The sequence below is a fragment of the Fundulus heteroclitus genome, chromosome 13 (assembly GCF_011125445.2).
Source record: "Fundulus heteroclitus isolate FHET01 chromosome 13, MU-UCD_Fhet_4.1, whole genome shotgun sequence".
In the NCBI taxonomy this organism is placed as follows: Eukaryota; Metazoa; Chordata; class Actinopteri; order Cyprinodontiformes; family Fundulidae; genus Fundulus; species Fundulus heteroclitus.
Window position 1 is genome coordinate 30,559,254 of NC_046373.1, and position 18,619 is coordinate 30,577,872.

General features: G+C 39.1%; 1 protein-coding gene across 7 annotated transcripts in view; it reads right to left on the minus strand.

The window, feature by feature from the left end:
- ptprua (protein tyrosine phosphatase receptor type Ua) overlaps positions 1-18,619 on the minus strand; it is a 328,377-nt gene that overhangs the window by 123,467 nt on the left and 186,291 nt on the right. For all 7 annotated transcript variants that reach the window (XM_012853466.3, XM_021311111.2, XM_036145582.1 and 4 more), the window contains exons 9-11: positions 18,054-18,163; positions 9,897-10,098; positions 2,888-2,990 (exon numbers count right to left, since the gene is read on the minus strand). In XM_012853466.3, the coding sequence (XP_012708920.2) occupies positions 2,888-2,990; positions 9,897-10,098; positions 18,054-18,163 (415 nt within the window). The remainder of the gene's footprint in view (positions 1-2,887; positions 2,991-9,896; positions 10,099-18,053; positions 18,164-18,619) is intronic.

Genomic DNA, 18,619 nt, shown 5'->3' on the forward strand with positions numbered 1-18,619 from the left:
GTGGGAGTGGGGGGCTGTTGGATGCGTTCTGTGGGACATGGTGGCTGATTTGGGGGGTGCGTGGGTCTTGGGGGTCTAGTAGGTCCCCAGAGTGGGGTGTCTGGTGGGTCCGGCTCTGGGATCCGTGGCCCCCGCTGCGGATGGGACTTGGGGGCATTGGGGTGGCCTCCGGCAGCCACTTGCGCTGCTCTGGTGGGGTTCTGGGTTTCTAGGTTCCTGGGTATGTCGCCTCTTGGGCAGGTATCCTGGCAGAGCTTTGGGGGTTGGGTCCTGTGAAGTATGTCGCTGGGGGTTTGGGTCTATGCATGCCCAGGTGTCTGGCCCTACACCCTGGGCCTCTGGTGCGCTGGCGTGCCTTAGGGCCTGTCAAGCTGGAGTAGGGTATGGACATTAACATCTCATGGGAGATGCTCTCCCCTTTAGGGGGTGCATTCTGCTAGGGGGGGCTGAGGTGAACCCAGCCTGGGTGTCTATCATGGTATGTGGCGTGGGAGTTTTCTGAATGTTGGTGTTGGGGTGGGTTTAATTTAATTATTCTTTCCTTGCAGTGTGCGTGCGTGCGTGTGTGCGTGCAGGGGGGGGGGGGGGGGTTCTATCTGGGGAACAGGGGTCTTCTGGCTGACTATAGTGGGGGGGGGGGGGGTTGCGCAGGTTTGTATTTCTTTTTCCAAAGTAAAATCTGTTGGGCTCTCTTTGGCATTAAGAAAGCAGTTCTTAACGCTCCACTGCCAGAAAGAACACGTGAAAAATTATAAAGTATTTTCTTTTAGAGTATCATGGAAAAATATGTAGATTTAATAAAAACAACTAAAGAATATTTCATATTATCTTGTTTTGCAATAATCTGATTTTTAAATCTGTTATTGCTGCTCTCTGTTTATTGTTATTGTTAAAGATTTTAATCAGACCAACATATTAAAAATTCCTTTAATATTGCCTACTACAATATCTGGATTTATTTTCATACTTACTACATAGAATTTGTCCATTAAGCACAGCGTTTAACATTTGGTCACCTTGACAGAACCATGCCGTCTCCTGTGACAGCACCACAGCTCACAACAGATTGTATCGGTTCCCATTCTTATTTATGTTCTGGAGAAATGCAGTTTCATTAAGGACAGGATGTTGTTCATCAGATTTTTCTGAATCCTACGTTCAGGCTAAAATTGGATTCTGGTCCCAGTTGCAGGGAGACAGCTCCCAGCATCTGTCAGCATATGATTAGTAGTTGGGCGCTGTCAGTTCGAAGCAGTCTGAGGCAGTGGCTGGGCTTCAGAACCGAGGAACGCACATTGCAGCATTTTTCTTCCACTTTTTGCCCACTGTTGTTGCTGCACCTGGGATGATAAAACCTTAGATCTGTTTACTTTATACCACCACCATAATCAGTCCATTGCAAAAGTATTAAAATCCTTTGAGCTTTCTTAGATTTTACCACCTCACAACACACGTCAGTGAACCTTATTGGGATCTTGGGACTTTATCTCTTTTTTAGAAATAGATATTTAAAAACTGTGATGTGCACCAGTATTCATTCCCTTTTCGCTATAAGCAGTTCCCTCCAAGAGTCACCTCATTAGCAACTTGTTTCCACCAGTGTCTAAACTAATATGAATATCAATCCAGCTACTCGCGGTTTGTGAGAGAACATTTACATTACGAAGACCAAGAAATACAGCAGAACAAAGCAGGGTTTGCTTACATAACAATATCCCAGGTAATCCATCAGCTGATGGATCCATGAGCTGATGATAGCAGCCACTCAGGTGAGAAAATCATGATAATTATTAGTCCTCTACTTCACAAATCTGGCCTCTACGGAGGAGTGATGGGAAGAAGGCCATTGTTGAAAGAAAGCAATAAAAAGTTTCATGCACTTTTTTCCCAACATGTGGATGAAGGTACTCTGGTCAGATGAGACTGAAGTTAGCCAGAAGCTTTATACAGCACACCAACCTGAATACTGTCTCTACAGTGAAATACGGTGGTTATCTTGCTGTGAGGATTCGTCGCTTAAGCAAGGACATGGAAGCTGGGCCTGGCTGAGAAGAAGATGGATAGAGAAAAAGACGGGCCAATTGTGGAAGAAAACCTGTTAGAGGCTGAAATAAGGCTCAGGATGGGGCAAGGTTTCACTTTCAGAATCAGAATTGACTTTGGTTCCAGTTTGCTCTCATTCTAAATGTAATAAATATTTTAAAAAGAGCAAAGTGCGAAGGCTGCCATCCGCACACTCGTGCGTTAGACTGAAATTGTCTAGAATGATTCTGGAAGAAACTTGAAAATTGCTCCTCACAGATGCTTTCAATCCAAGGAAACTAAGCTTGAGCAATTTTGCTGAAAGTTTGTTTTGCCTCTAAATATGCAGAGCTACTATACTAAAGGGATACCAAAAAGACTTGCAGCTTGCAGTATTGACTATCGGGGTTGGAAAAATATTCACACCATACTTTCTACATATCACGTGCTGAAAGTAAGAGAGAACCATCCTTTCCCTTTTAATTCACTATTATGTTAGTACATTAAGTATTAATTACCAAGCACGTTTGCTATTTGTTGCTCTATCACATGAAATTCAAATCAAATGCATAATTTGCTGTAACAAGACAACAGGGTTAAACAGATACGAATAATTTTGAAATGCAATGTTCATGTCCCCCTTAAGTCCTTTAAATCTGTAGACTCTGAACCTGGATTAGCATAACATGACACCTTTTGAGTTTCTAATACATTGTGCTTCCGAAGTGTGTCTGCTGCTCTCCGAGCCTAACGAACCAATTCCCAATGCCCCACAGAGCTCTTTGTGACTGTGGCTATAAATATCCCTGTGCAGAGCAGCAGTGATTGAGCACCGGCGTAGCTGAGGAGCATTTATTAGTCTTACCTGACAGGCGCTCCTCTCCCCAGGGCAGGGCGCAGCAGCACGGTGATGGTACTCTCTGACTCGCTCAGCGGAGACGGGACGTCTTCATAGTCAAACACAGGGGCTGGGAGCAGAAATGGAGGAGAAACACACACACACACACACACGTGTTACAGAGATGGGTGTCAGAAATGTTTCAGACGAAACCTTAAGCCTTAACAGACCAAATTTCTTTTTAAATATTTTTTTTTTCTGAGACATTCACTGCTATTTTCACCTCCAAATAAAATGATATATCGAGCGATCTTTTTCAGCTCTCACACACGTCCTTCGTGTGCCAGCTTGTGTAGACCTCCCACACACAGTGCCATTGGCTGGAGATGACTAGAAGCGGAAAACAGGAGGCTTTTTAATATGATTAGGATTTATGTCAGAGCTGCGCAACCTCTGCAGAACTCTGGGAACTTTGAGTTGGAGTATTCGTGTCTATTTATTAAAGATTGTGAGTCGGTTGAAGGATATGCTGAGGTACACAGCTCCCTGTGCAGAAGAGGTGGAAGAGATGAATGTTTCTAAAATCCTGCTTCCATTTAAATTATAAACTGCTTGTGAAACTTAAAAAAACACCCACACAAACAGCTGAGGTCTGCAGACACCAGCCATAAGCTAATGAAATATAATAAATTGTAATATCCCAGATCGCATTGTTCATCTTTGCTCCCAAAATGGAGCAGGAGCAGGCTTCCATGTGTGCTCCTCAGACAACGAAGTTGGCTGCCTTGTGTTGACTAAGAGCTGAGAGTAAATACAGGCCTTCACTAAACCAGTTGCAATAGACATTGCCTTTTATTTTAATTTGCTCCTTACTGACCTGCTCAGTTGGCTTACACTGTCAGCATCTGGAGCAAAACCTCACCGTTCATAGACAATTTTGATCCTTAGCAAAACCAAAAAATACACAGTCCACAGACAAAACTCATTAAACGTTACTTTTCTGGATTCCTCTAGTGGCTAGCTGTGCTGCTGTGCTGATGCTACATGTATAGATATAGGGGCGCAGTGATTCATTGACATAATCAATGATGGCTATATATAAAAATCCACAACATCTATATTTTTCATCAACTCAGGCCATAGGTTCATCTATTATTTGATCTTTTTTTAATATATTAAGTGTTATACACAAGCTACACGAGTTTCCCTCTAAATTGATGTGTGTATGCATGCGTGTGTGTGTGTGTGTGTGTGTGTGTGTGTGTGTGTGTGTGTGTGTGTGTGTGTGCCCATTCAGTAACGAAAATAACAAAGGACTGTCAGAGCAGTTGCCCGAAGTCTCTAAATGACATCATCACCAAGTTTGGATCATTGGCCATCTGGAAATAATTGCAAGAAACATTGCGGGAGAGATCTTGTTGTAGAGTGCCAAAAAGGGAGTGCAAACGACTAAATATGTTTAGATATACAAAGTCCTTTTGTCCATTCTTGCTTATTTTAAATGTGTCACAATTCCCAGATACCTCTGTAATGCAGGTTTGAAAAATACTGTAACATTACCGCAACATCTCTAATTTTTTTTTTTGTGTTTCTTTTCGTTAGATAGTTTTTTGTGTACGTGTGTGTGTGTGTGTGTGTGTGGGAGGGGTTGGCACACTTGACAAACGACCATACACGCACACAGTCAAACCTAAAGGCAACTTTGGAGTGACCAATTAACTTAATCATCTCCTTGGACTGTGGGAGGAAGCTGGAAGGATTGCAGAGAATCCCTTGCATGCAATGGGAAAAAAAAGCAGGCTTAGTCCATGTAAGACAACTCAGAGCTGGGATTTGAAGATTGGTCTTTCTTGCTGCAAGGCAACTGTGGCACTTTTTACCCAACAAAATATAGAAAAATTTAAATAAAATGAGCATAATTCCAATATAAGGTTTTGTCACTGATTTGTGCAAACATTGAGAAAAGCATTACTGGTAGTGTAGCTCTCGTCCCGACAAACACGGATCGGTTTCTCTTTAACTGGCATTTATTTCGTCTCTTCTCCCATGCTGTTCAACATGCTACTCCATTTACGCCTTTTATGACTCTCATGCCGTGAGAATTGGACAAATACAAATTTATATCAGCTCAGACAAAGACTGTAGGTAAAGTAAATAAGAGCAAAATCTTACGCTGCGTAAGTATAAACAGAATGCATCACTAAAACAAGTAATAATACCTAATTAGCCGCTTGTCATGAAGATAGGTTCTTGACAGACCCGGGTCACGTTTTGCAGTCTAGCTTCACAGTGTAGCATCAATTAATTCTACCATAGCAGCACACAGGTACTAACATTGGTTCCAGGCCGAAATATAACAGCGATGATAAGAACAAACTTATAAAGTACACTATGAAATTAACCCGTGTTTTATCTTATAATACACACATGAATTTACTTATTTAAAGTTTTTATCTAAACTATTTAACAACATAAATTGGGAATTATTAATTTTAACATGGACAGGTAGGTTCCTCCTAGGTAAAAGGCTAAAAGGCACCAACTCTTCGTAGGAAAATGTAGATAAAACATAATCTATTTTCAACTGATTTTGCATTTTGCTCTATCAGTGATCACAGCTGATAATTGGAGGCAGGATAACTGGTTCAGTCAAAAATGTCATCTTACTGTGCCAAGAAATGCAAATTCTATTTTTGTAAACCCTTTTTTGTGCGCCCTTTTGAGCAACAAATCCTTAAATGAGGATTAGCCCGTATTATTTATTGTGGGGTTTTAAGAAAGAAAAGGTCTTGGCCAACAATATGAATGAGATCTTTAGTGGAATTGATATTGCAATTGAAAGTGTTCATTTTTATTGGCATGTTTTATACAAGCAAAAATAACAAATTTAAAAACTGGATATTCTCTTTCATTTCAAAACATTTAAAGGTCCAGCTAGATCTGTATTTGGCTCAATATATTTAACACAATCTATCTTCTAGTAACTGTTCAGCACTTTGTCTGAAAACACTTTATATATAAAACAATTACAATAGTGACAATAATAACAACAACAACAATAATAATAAACATATTCAGATATTTATATAATATTATAAAAAAATGTTTTGAGAAGGACAAGAAAATATATTTTGACCTATGTTTGTTAGGTCAGATTAGGCAGTTTTTTTATTTGCTAAATATTAAACACCAATAAAGGTTTCCTTTCCTAAATTTACATCCATGGGTGGGCGGATGGGGGGAAGGAGGGTGTCACCTTTAAAAGGTGCTATATAAGTAAGGAATAATGCCCGACGAGGTGTCAATTCATTTCTGATAATGGACACCTCCAGGGGCATTATCCCGCTTATACCAGGATCACTTATGAAAGAAAGAATTATTAATACTATAATGTTTTTTTCACAGCTAAAAGTGTTAAAAGTTGTTCACAAGAAGCGGCTGAGAGAACTATTTGATTTCTCTAGTGGTGATGCGTTGTCAAGATAGCCAGCTCTGGCCACAGAACCTGGACAGTATACCTTCAACTGTCAACAGCGTAATAATTTAGAACAACCAGGCTATTTGATCTCAACTTCTTTACAGGTGTCCTATAACACTTTTTAACGGACACCCTGCAGCCAATCAGAATGGAGTATTGTTAACTTGCTTACGCACTAAATAATTCTGACTTTGGTGCTATTATTCGGTACGGAATGGTGAAAAAGCAGAAGGATAAAAAGAGAATCATCCAGCTAGAATCAAAGTCAAGCTTAAACTCTGTTGTAGTATGGACAATCTGGCTGTCAAGCTGTAGATACGACCGGACTACTGGCTGTTTGTGGGGTGCCTTCACTCAGACACTGATGAAAAACAAAAATCCTATATCAGAGCATGGACGTCATTACAAGCCACTTCCAACAACATTCACATTTCACTCACCATGATCATTCAACTACACATATTTCTGAAATAAATCCCACAGTGAAAATGTTTGCTGTTACTCATAACATTCAAATATTATATTCTACTCCAAATATATTCTCCCTGTTTCTCATTTCAACCTTTTTAAGTTTATATTTTCAGAATACAGAATGTATTGCCATGATCTCCAGGAGTTTGGGTTTTGACTTTCTTTTGTGTATATATTTAAAATATTTGTTTGTTGTGTTCCTTAGGTCATGTTTTTGTTGGGGTACTTCCTTATTCTTGTTGTTGGGTGTTTGAGTTTCTTTGTGTTTCTGTTTTTTTTCTGTTTCTATTTTCTAGTGGCTGTTATTATTCAATTTATGTGTGGATTAGGGTCTTAGTTCACTCTATGTACATGTTGCGTTATTTCCTGTCAGATTCCTTCCACGTTTTTCTCCTTCTGCTCATGGCGCTCCTCCCAGCTCATCTGTCTTCATTGGTCTCCTCCTGTTTACCTTCACCAGTTTCTCCACACATTCCTCTGTATTTAAACTCACTGGTTTTTGTTTCTCGTTGCCAGTTTCCTTTGTTGTCTTCATGTTTTCTGTTTGCTTTGTCGCTCTGTCAGATTGCGTTCTATCATCCATGCTCAAGGTTTGTTGTCCTGCCTTGTTTATGGTATCTGTTGTAAGTTGTTCTTGATTTTATTATTAGAAATCTACATTTACAAGTTTGTCTGCATTTGGGTCCTTCCTCAACCAAAAACATGGCATGTATAGTATTTATTATAATAAAAATCTAACTCTGGACAAATGAGTTATACCTTTAAAACACTTGCTGAACAGACACAGCATCTTTGACCTGGTATAGATTTAACATGTCACACATGAAGATTCCTTTATCCTCATTAAGGGTTAGTTTATCCTTTAAAGGCATACTATGCAACATTTTTCAGTTAATTAATGTGTTCCATACCGTTTTGGATGATTAAATGAGTCATTTCAGGCTGAACAAAGGTTTTCTCGGCCGCCCTGGTGGTCTGTGGGGGAAATACCGTACTTGCAGTTGCAAGAGCACTCGGCCCGCACACACAGGCTCAGTAGTCTCGTGTGCATCGCGAGAGTCGGTCTTGCTTTACGGCGAGAACTGCTACACGCCCGCAGTGAAAGGTGTGCTCGTTGGTAGCGCAGTGGCGATATTTGTGCAGTTGTCATAGCGGAACCAGCGAGAAAACAGCGAAAGCCCATGTTGGAGCAGGTAAGAAAGAGGAAAAGGGCTCTGGACAGAGAGAGGAGTCGTACACGGGTGAACATCGGGCAAGCTTTTTCTGAATGGTGAGAGCTAAAAGAAAAAGAAGGCTGCAAGGCTGACACTGACCTGGCGTTTCTGCTGATGCGATTGTAAGTAACATTGGAATGGTTTCTCTCTCTCTGTGTGCATGTTCATACTTTCACTGTGTTATTTAGTCATTGTTTGTAATGCCGTTTTTTCCACTTTTCGTTGCGTTCGCCTGTCTGCTAAGCTCAAAACAACCGCGCCTGGCTTGATGGAGGAACCAGAACAGCTGAGCATCTTTATGACAGTGCACTTTTACTTTCGCCCTCTGGGGGGAGCCTCGCTGGAAAATCAACCCCGGTTGCACAGTATACCTTTAAGGACTGACATTTAATAGGAGTTGTGCAAATGGCAACTTTCTTGGCTTTAAAATATTCCTTTATGGTACATTTAAAGTATAAAAAAATGCATTTTCTATTAAAAAATATAGGACATTTATGTGAAGAGTTAATATTTCTCCGTTTTCTGGTCTCTGACAAAACAGTTTAAATCTTAGTGATACTTTGTCATAACACTGCCTGGTGACCTAGTGCTTCACTACCACTAGAAAATATACAGGTCATCCTCAAACTGCGCCTGGGATGCTGGAAGAAGTTGCTCTTAAAACAGATTTTGAACATCCCTTATTCATGACTGTATTCCTGGGCAGAATTAGGGGGAAGCCTTTAGATGAAAAGTAAAGGTGAGGACATGATTTTCTAAACGTTCCAATCAAAAGGAAGCTCATCAAGGAAAACTCTGCACCAATCCTCTGCTGTCCAATCGTCTTCAAGGAGAGTCTCAGTTGGGCCTTGATGTTTTTCCTCAACAGAAGCAACCTCGTTGCTGTTCTTTGTTCTAGCATGTTCGGAGGGCGCCAATTGTCACTCGCCTGCATTTGCTCTTGAGCAGACATTGCACTGTTTCAGTAAAGTTATGCAACACACTCCTCAAGACGAGTGATTCTAGGAGCTTACTGGACACACATTAAAGTTGTCTTTACTGCAACTGGCCATCTTAAATTGAAGTTCTTGAGGTTCTAGAGAACTATTTCATGGTGTGATTGCACCGAAACACGATTTGCATGAGCACAAGGCAGATCAGCGTCTGTCTAGTAACTGGTTTAAGCTAATTAAGCTATTTGTTAAGAATCAATGTGCAGCAGTCACTCAGAACCTACCTAGCAGTGTGAATCAACAACAAAAAAAGCTGAATTCATAAGCAGGTCGCCAAGATGTAACTATGACTCTATGTGCTGTCAGAACAAATTCCCAAACACATGTTTTTCATGCAAATACATCAAAATAATATTTTAGACTGAAAAACAGTCAATGGACTGAAATTGCCAATGCTCAACAAAAAGTCCGATGTTTTCCCACCCATTTCAGCATCCATAGCTGCAGTCCTAGCCTTCATAAACACTGCCTGTCTCATTTTTTGGGCTGTTGTGTGGCTTTTGAAAGGGATATGCAAAGATGTTTTCTCCCAAACAACTCAGGCTGAACATTTGTGGTTAGCAATAATTTGTTTTCTATCCAATAAAGCAAAAGCGCTCCTGAAAGCTGTTTGGCTTTGCATGAATGACAATAATTTGTATAATTTAAAAGGTAAAAAAAAAAAAAAAAAAACAGTAAATCAATCTAATCTTTTGAGAAAGAGAGAAATACAAGTTCTGACTCTGTGACGCTGATTTTGTATCTTTTGTTGCATGTTCTTGGATGCTGTTTGTACAGACTGTAATATTAAACATCAGAAAAAGGTTTGTTGTTTCAATAGTAATGAGAATCCTCTTCAGAGGTTATGGTTGCCCTTACAAGCCATCAACGTAAAGCCTCACCAGATATGTTCGTAGTGATCTCTGTAAGAGCAGTCTGGCCAAAGCCTTTGGCGGTCCGGGCACGAACAGAGACCAGGTATGTGGTTCCGGGGTGCAGGCCGGAGAACATGTGGTAGGTTTCGTTCCTCAGTTTGGACACTGTACGACGAGGTCCAGGGACATTGATGCCAGGGTCAGAGGATTCAACGCTCTGGTAACTGATCTGCAAACAGAGAAAGAGATCAAACAGAATGAGCAAGACTGGATACAGAAGAGTCGCATAATAAATACATGAATTCCACCTGTTTAACAGAAGGAACAGGCAGGGTTCACGATCACTGGCCTGTCATGATCTCCATGTGTTTGGGCTTTGATTTTCCTTTGTCGTATTTTGACCATTTATTTGCTGTCAGTTTCCTGGATCATGCGTTCCTTAGTTATTCCCTTATGCTTATTATCCTTATGTGTTTGTGTTTTTGGGTGTCCATGATTTCCTGTTCTCTAGCTGCTGACATTTAAGTTCATACATTTGTGGAACAGTCTTTTGTTTCTCTGCATGTTTTGAACTATTATTTCTGTTTTGTTCCCCTCTGCTCAGTGTTCTCCTCCCCTATGTTCTCTGCCTTCATTGACCTTAGCTGTTCTTCATTTCTCCCCTGACAATCCCCACTTGTGCCGTCATGTCTTTCACCATTACGACTCTCTATATTTACATTTAAATTATATTTGCTTTTATTACTCCTTACTGGTTTCTTCTGTTTGATGTCCTGCTCTCTGTTTCTCTGTTCCTGTCTCCATGACTCATGATCAGTTCCTGCTTTTCCTCCCCGATGGGGTAAGAATATTTGCAAGGTTTCTTAATTATTATTAAAATTCCATTATTTATTGTGTTGTCGTCTACTTATCGTTATTGAGGTGACCAGCTAAATATATGGTGACATTGATTTTCGGCCATATCACACAGCCCACAGATGTCTGATTACGAACATCATCTTAATGATAGCGTGATGATGTTTTAATGTGTGAATTCACAAGACACATATGGTTATATCTAAAAAAAAAAATGAAAATTGTAATATGAAAAAGTTCAATATTTTCTCACCTATTTCAGAAAATGAAAATCATGTAAATATTTATTAATTATAGGGGGAAATAACCAAAGCACAGAAAATTACATTAAATTACGCACGGTTTCTGTAAAAATGATTTTTTTAAACATACTTATCAGGCTTTCAGAATAGTATCTTCTTTTTTCTAAGCACTCAATACTTAGTTGTGGCTCCTTTTGCATGAACTACTGCATCAATGCAACCTGGCATGGAGCTTGTTATGAAGCCCAGGCTGCTTTGATAACATTCAGGTCATCTGCGTTTTTCGGTTTGGTGTCTCTCGTGTTCTTCTTGTACACCACAGATTACCTACCAGCACTTTTTTGCTAAAGGCTTTGGACATTGACCAATCAGTCTGAAATCAACAAACCTCCCATGGGTGTGAGTAAAACTTACCTGGAAATGTGAGTTAAGAATAAAAAATATATAAAAAAATAGGGACCTCTCCACCAGAAACCTAAGTTTATTTTCTTCTAAAAGAACATTAGCTCTACAGAGTCCTCCTGATCACCTAATTATTTCATTCTAGTGTCCCGCTCCTGAACCAAAAACAGTTCAGGCCAATCACGTTGCAGTATTACGGTTTAAGGCGGGAATTACCGGCTGTGAAGAAACGAGAGCTGCTGAGCCCACAGCCGAACCAACATGAACATGGCAACAGAGGAACTACATGGCGGCTGGAGCAATTGACTGCATTTTGTAAGAAAATGTGGCTGTGTGACGAATAATTCAATTCAGTTTAATTTGTGGAATTTGAAATGTCCTTATTTTTTTAATTCATGAAACAATGCTGAAATGAAAAGGTATGGATGGATTTGTTTACTGATACAAAATAGAATAATAAAAGGATTGGAATAGGAAACCTTCAGCACAAAATAGGAGTACAAACTGGCAAAAGGGCAAACTGACCTGAGATTAAGTCCTGAATATAAAAAATTAATCCTGCATTACATATACAGAATCCTGGATACAGAACCCTTCCTAAAGAAGCTGCCTTTGCTCCAGTTTTAATGGCAGCAACATCTGCTTGATACTGGATGATGCAAGTTGGTAAGATGAAGAGCAGGACTACACAATGACTTATCGAGTCCAATACATCAGCCTGACAATGTTTGTCAGTGCACTGGTGAATATAGCTTGTTATTGTTTATTAGCGATATAAATATCCTAAATAATTATAATGCTCTGATATAAAACACCCTATTGGAATGTGAGCATTTTTTTCCCTTGGAATAATAAAACTGTGAGAGAATCTCTGTTTAAACAGCCAACCAACAAATGAGTCTTACTTAAATTAATTCTAACAGTGAACCAAAGCAGCGAATTTACAGTGTATACTCCGAAGATTTTGATTGTGTAAAAGTGTTTTACTTTCTCATGCACAAAGCAAGTTAAATTTTGGAGGGCATTGCTTACAAAGCTATTGGGTACACATGGCTGGCTGCCAGTCTGCCTGCAGAGATTTAAACTCTCAGATGAAAAATGTGTCCTTATCCTGCCCCTTTATGAACCTGTATCATTCACAATACAGACGGATAAAAGTGACTGAATTGTAGGAAGATAGTATCCAACTCTTTGGGGAAACAGAAACTTATTGGAAACTTAAAATCAGGCGTAACATTTTCTTTTTATCTATAGTCATGAAAAAAAAAACTAGAACACTCCAAGACAGTCAGTGTCTTACTCTGTCATATTTAGACATATATGGAGATTTAATATAAATTTTTCATGGTTTGGGGTCGCTTTACTGTAGCAGGACCTAACAAGCTCACCATAAGAGGATCAACGCTAAATTATACACCCAGTCTCACCGAAAAACATGTAATGTCCACATTTGTCCACAGGGGGGAACGTAGTATTGTCACAGTTTGGCTCCTCAATACGTTTCAGTCCTACGTTTATTTGGCCTATTCATTTACTTTGGCTTGAAACCAGCTCACATGGCTGCTGTTTTCCCAACTTTATGTGGAAAAGTAAACATTTTCATAAAACAACTGAGTTTACATCAATTTTGATTAGACCTCTGGAGAAAAGTGTGCAAAACATTTTCATAACCTACAATCAGGGAAGGCAGACAAGCTTTCATTTATTAGTTTCACCGAAGATTTCAGTGCGTTCTCAGAAAAATGTGAGAATGTTAGGTTGCTATGGTTGTTGCTATGGATGTAGCCATTTATTTCACCGATTTGCACAGACATCCCCATACATAAAAAACAGCATTTAAAGAAAACAGTGTTCCTGCCCAGTATTTACAAAGGTAGAATATAGATAGAATACTATACATTTTAATGAAATTAAAAACAAGAAGTATGCTGTTAGGGTGGATGATACATGATATATATCATGCCAGTGAGAGTTGACTGTGTCCAAAAATCATCATTTACCCATACTAGGCCCGGATCTACTTCCTTACGTTTAACTTAACACTCATATATATATGCATAGGGGTATTGGCTCTGATTTGGCATCTGTGTGAAGATTCCCAACTACCATTGGGAGTCTGGAGTAGAATTTGCGCATGTGTCTTAGCCTTAGCTAAATGCGTACAGTTAGATCCTAATGTGTAAAACAGCTGGAGGTATACCTTTCTAAGCAGGATTGTATTTTAATGGTAACTTCTAAACAAGAAACAGCCTCACCTTACAATCTTTGTGAAAAAATTCTCCTTTGCAGAAACTTTAACGTGTGAAAGTGCAGTCAGCTCCACAGCTAATCAATCTGTGCTAATCAACACTTTTGCAGAGACATTTTGAATTAAGGACACAGTTAATCAATTGTTGTGTGAAAATAACATTATCACAGTAATGTGTATTTACTTGTTAAAAATTCTACTAAATTCAAAAATACATTCTTAAAATGAAATATCGGTATAACTCATGTTATTGGAGTTTCTTCAATGAGCTGTGCATGGCTGCATGCAGGAAGCATCTCTTGGAGCGGTCTGTCTTACAGTGGATCTGGAGAAGCTTCTCACTGAAGATTCTGTTGTTGACAATCTGATGAAATGGATGCTTTGGGTTATTCATAATGTTCTTCATTTTATGAAGAATCCTTCCATTTAAAATGATCTCCAGACATTCAAGAGGAGTCCTCAAAATAGAGCTGGCTTTCTTTATTGAAGAAGGTCAACAAGTGTTCTCCAAGTCAGTTGCATCTGATGCTGCCCCAACAGATGATGGCAGACGAGATAACACACTACACAACAGAAAAGATCTGCAGCATCTTTCTACAAACACTGAGGGACTTAAGCTTTTATTCAAGATGTTAGGTCTGCTTTTTTCCCTTCTTGTTGACACTATACTGAAATGCTCTTTAGACTGCTTTGTGTCAGGGAAAGTGTAATGTTAAGATTGTCTCATCAACGCTGCATGAGTGATGGACTGATGTGTGGTTCACAGGACATGATAGTATTATATATGAAACAGAACCCTTGGCTACCCAATGGCTACAAATGTATCATGTTATGTGACTCATGTATTCCTCTCAACATTATATAACTTAGATACTCACTCCTCACTTGATGCTGCACATCATATGTTTGTTTACCAGCACCTCTGGTTTACTTGCAACATGGGGTATAACTGAGTTATGTACCCCCACCTGGCACTTTGAGTTATGATTGTGTGTTGATTAATGTTCTTGATGACTCTTGAACAGCCTGTTGGACTGTGTTTCTTGTAATTTTCAATAAAGGTTTTGAAGAAAAAAAAAATCTGTCTTCATTGAAATAGCGTTAACGAAAGGGTTAGGGAAACTACTAAATTAAATATTATCTGCACTTACTTTTTTTCCCGTTCACTTCCTGAACGAATATTATGAAAATACTATGCATACCTTTGCTAGAAATGTCATCATTAGCGCAACTGTGCCCACCGCTGCCCGTCAAACGTCTGACAGTTGAGACGGAGGTGTGCTGCAAACCTTCCTCGGACAGATGTCAGCGATTGGTGGCTATCAGAAGTGTCTTGTTGAAGTTATTCCAGTCCAAGTTTGCAAACCATAAGAGATTAGGGTGTCCTAACCCACTGTGTTTCTCAGCAGGAAAACATCTTTTTGCTTTCATCTTTTATTTAATGACTAAAGGCAGGTTAAATGCAAATAAATCACTTTGTTTTGCGACGGATAAAAACAAAAATGATTAGAAGATTAGACGTTGAGAACACTTCTTAAAAAAACCTGAATATCTATTTAAAAATTCTGATGTTTTCACAAATTAACGGTGACAGCCAATCAATGCAACTTAAACAAGGACTGTTGACGAGTATTTAAAAAAAACAAGGTAGCTTGTATTGTGGTTTAAATACAGTAGCTGCAACACTAAGTAGGTCACTAATGTTTATTTATTTTAATTTTAATTTTACATGCTGAAGAGGGACATTGTGTATTGATGAACATTTTGAATAACAAAAATGCAAATGAACGCAATTACAGCCAAGACTGATTCACTCTGTCTGTCCCTTTGCCAGATGGTACGGGCTGAACAACCTGAAATGAATAAATTAGTCACTGAAAATACAAAATAAGAAACATAACAGCATCCTGATACAGTAAAATGAATGATTTTAAAATAGGGTGCATTCAACGTTCCAGGCAACAAGATCTCAAATTCCATATATAAGCTTGACATACAGAAACAGAATTGATATATAATTGATGCACCTCATGAGAAAATAAATGTATGTCTGCAACTGTGTAAATGCACAGACCCAATTATACACCTGTATGTCTGTGTGTGCAAATGCGTCCACGTTTACTGAGGTGTGAGCCTGTAAAAACATTCAAACACACACACAAGTTTTACATAACATCACCAGACCATGCTCACTTGACTTGAGAGGATGTCAGCCATTCCTTAAGATGATTTCCAAATGTGGGGGGCCAGACCGTTCGATACGCCACGCCAAAAGCCTTCTTTAAAACCTATAACCAACTATGCTTATCAGGAGTACTGCAAAAATTCTAGGTTTGAGGTTTTCTCTTTAAAAACCTTAGATGCCCTCTTGTAATGTAAGTTTATGGGCTTTATTGACTGTAGATGCATATGCTAATGACCAACTGGATATACAATATTCTATTTGGTACAAAATCACTGAACAAAGAAGTTATTTTATACCATGCCTAAAATTATGGAGGTTAAATGTAACCGTTTTGGACACATATGATGTTTGACAATATGGTTTGAGTCAACACCAGTTCCAGCTCTTTGCCATGCGGGAAAATATTTGAGTTTGCCTCTTTTTTTTTAAGCATGATGCATTCATTTTATCAGTATTCAACAAAAAAGCATCATTCATATAGCAAAACGCTGTAGATGTAAAGATACAAGACACTTCCTCTGCATTATTAGCTAGTGTAAAGTCACAGTGTCATCTGAATAAATCTGATTAGGAGCAGACCGATGGGCATTGGGTAATTTATTGAGGGCACTATTACCAGGAATGAGCCCTGGGGGCCACCCACAGAAAGCCTTCCCTCCATCTACTGTAACATACTCTTCACTGATGGACGGATAAAAGCTAAACCAATTCAAGTGAGTAAGATTGGTTGACAGAAGAAGTAGGCACAAAAACCAAACGGGAAAGAACGCAGATTATTACTATTATCCAGATGCTCTACAAGAAGTTTACCAATCCATTGTTAGCTAATTTCAATATAAGCGGAAACTTATAGGGGCAAGGCAAGTAAAGTTTATTTAAAAAGCACTTTTCATTAACAGGATGATTCACAATGACTCAAAGTGATTCATTGTCCCGTAGACATAGATCCGTCTATAGTTGGACAAATCACATATATTCCCAGCTTTAAAGATTGGGGCTATTGCCAACAATTTCCAAGCTCTAGGGACTACTGATTTTTTAATAGATACATTCAATAGCTTTTAAATATGCTGAACAAAATAAAAAATTTTTTCTTTAATAAAGCCAGAGCCTGAACTACAGGCATATTTGGCCCTAAAGCATCTCTTAGATGTAATAAACTTAGTTGTCCCTAAAATCTTGATTACTGTGATATTAAAAACTGGTTGGGTTTAATCAAATGGATATCTAAAGCACTCAAGAGGGAAATACAAGGGCTGTTTCATGCACACGCCCCAAAATAAAGCTATTAAAACACTGCTTAATGAATTATCAGTGTTTAGTTTATCAGAGGTTAGTGGACATAAACTGAGGATTCACTGCTCTAACAAAACCTGACCATCTACTGGACATTTCTGCGTAGATCACATACTACAGATTGTTTTTTTTTTTTTGTTGTTTTTTTTTTACATAAAATGTTCACTACATTTAGTGACATCAAAAAAATTGCTATAATATTGTCAATGGATGCAACTGAGAAGCTGCATCTGTCGGCTGGTGTTGCATTGCCAACTCTTTCAATTACTTGAATAAATCAGACTGGTGTCTGTTAACGTCCGTGTGGATGCTAATTATTTGAGTGGTATTTGTTAAAAATATAATCTTAGTAAAAAGTCCACCATATCTGTTTGTGAACCAGAGTTACAGCATCAATAATTTTGTGTTTTTGAAATCAATTCCTGTCTTAATGATGTGAGACCGTGTCAAGCAATGGTTCGATTCCATAGCAGAGCCCGCACTACAAAGATCTCTGGTAGATTTCAGGATATCAATAATTAATAAGAAGCATTTAACATTCCCCCCCTGGTGTAATCCCCTGTTGGACATATAAGTAATTAGAATGGGTTGTCCCCAATGCAATTGCAGGCTGGAGTCGGGGCCTGTGCTTTGTTAGCTTATGGAAATGTATAGTAAATTCCATGAAGTGCGAAAAGTGGCTCCTGTCCACACCAGAGGCTCAGGCTGATGCTCGCACTCTGGGGGAGATACATCAAAAAGGAAAAAAAAAAAACTTGAAGGAATCACAGAGAGTAAAGGAGTCCTGAAAGCATGAAACAGGCATTTTCCTGTTTAGATCCACTTGTCCTTTAGGAGGGAGAGGGCTGGGGTGGGTGTAGATACTGGCAAGTGAAAAATTAAATCCCTCATTTGGAGCGGCTTTTCCACATGATGCAGATACTCAACCTGCTGCGCCTGGTTTTTTTTTTTCTTACCTCATACTGTGTGATAAGACCGTTGGGCTCCACAGGCTCCTCCCACTTCAGGAAGATCATGTCATCGAGTGGAGTGAAGGTCAAAGACTCGGGAGCGATGCCTCCAGGAACTAAAGCAGGACAAAAATGAATTAATAAATAACAACAACCTTGGCTGAAACAAATATTCCATTTAGGTCTCGGTTTAATGGACTCTTGTGTGGGCATGCTAGTGGGTACAAACACTTCTGACAGAGAAAAATAAATAAAGGATAAAAAAAAAAACGCAATGGTGAGAAAAGCTAGAGGAGCAGGGAGGGGAAGAGAAAAACAGCAGAAAGAGGAAAACTGGACCGGATTGCTCGCAGCCATCAGGATGAATTGAGATCCTGGCTTCTGCTGTTGCATAACAGAGCACCATGTCTTGAATCGTGACAGACCATTTTGTCTTTTGTAGAGTGATACACACAAAGAAAAAGTACGGAAATCTAAACTCTGAAACTGCAACAATACCTTTATGTTTTTTCGGTTTAAATTATTGCACAACATGGCAAGGCAATTTAATATTCTGATTAATGACTGAACTA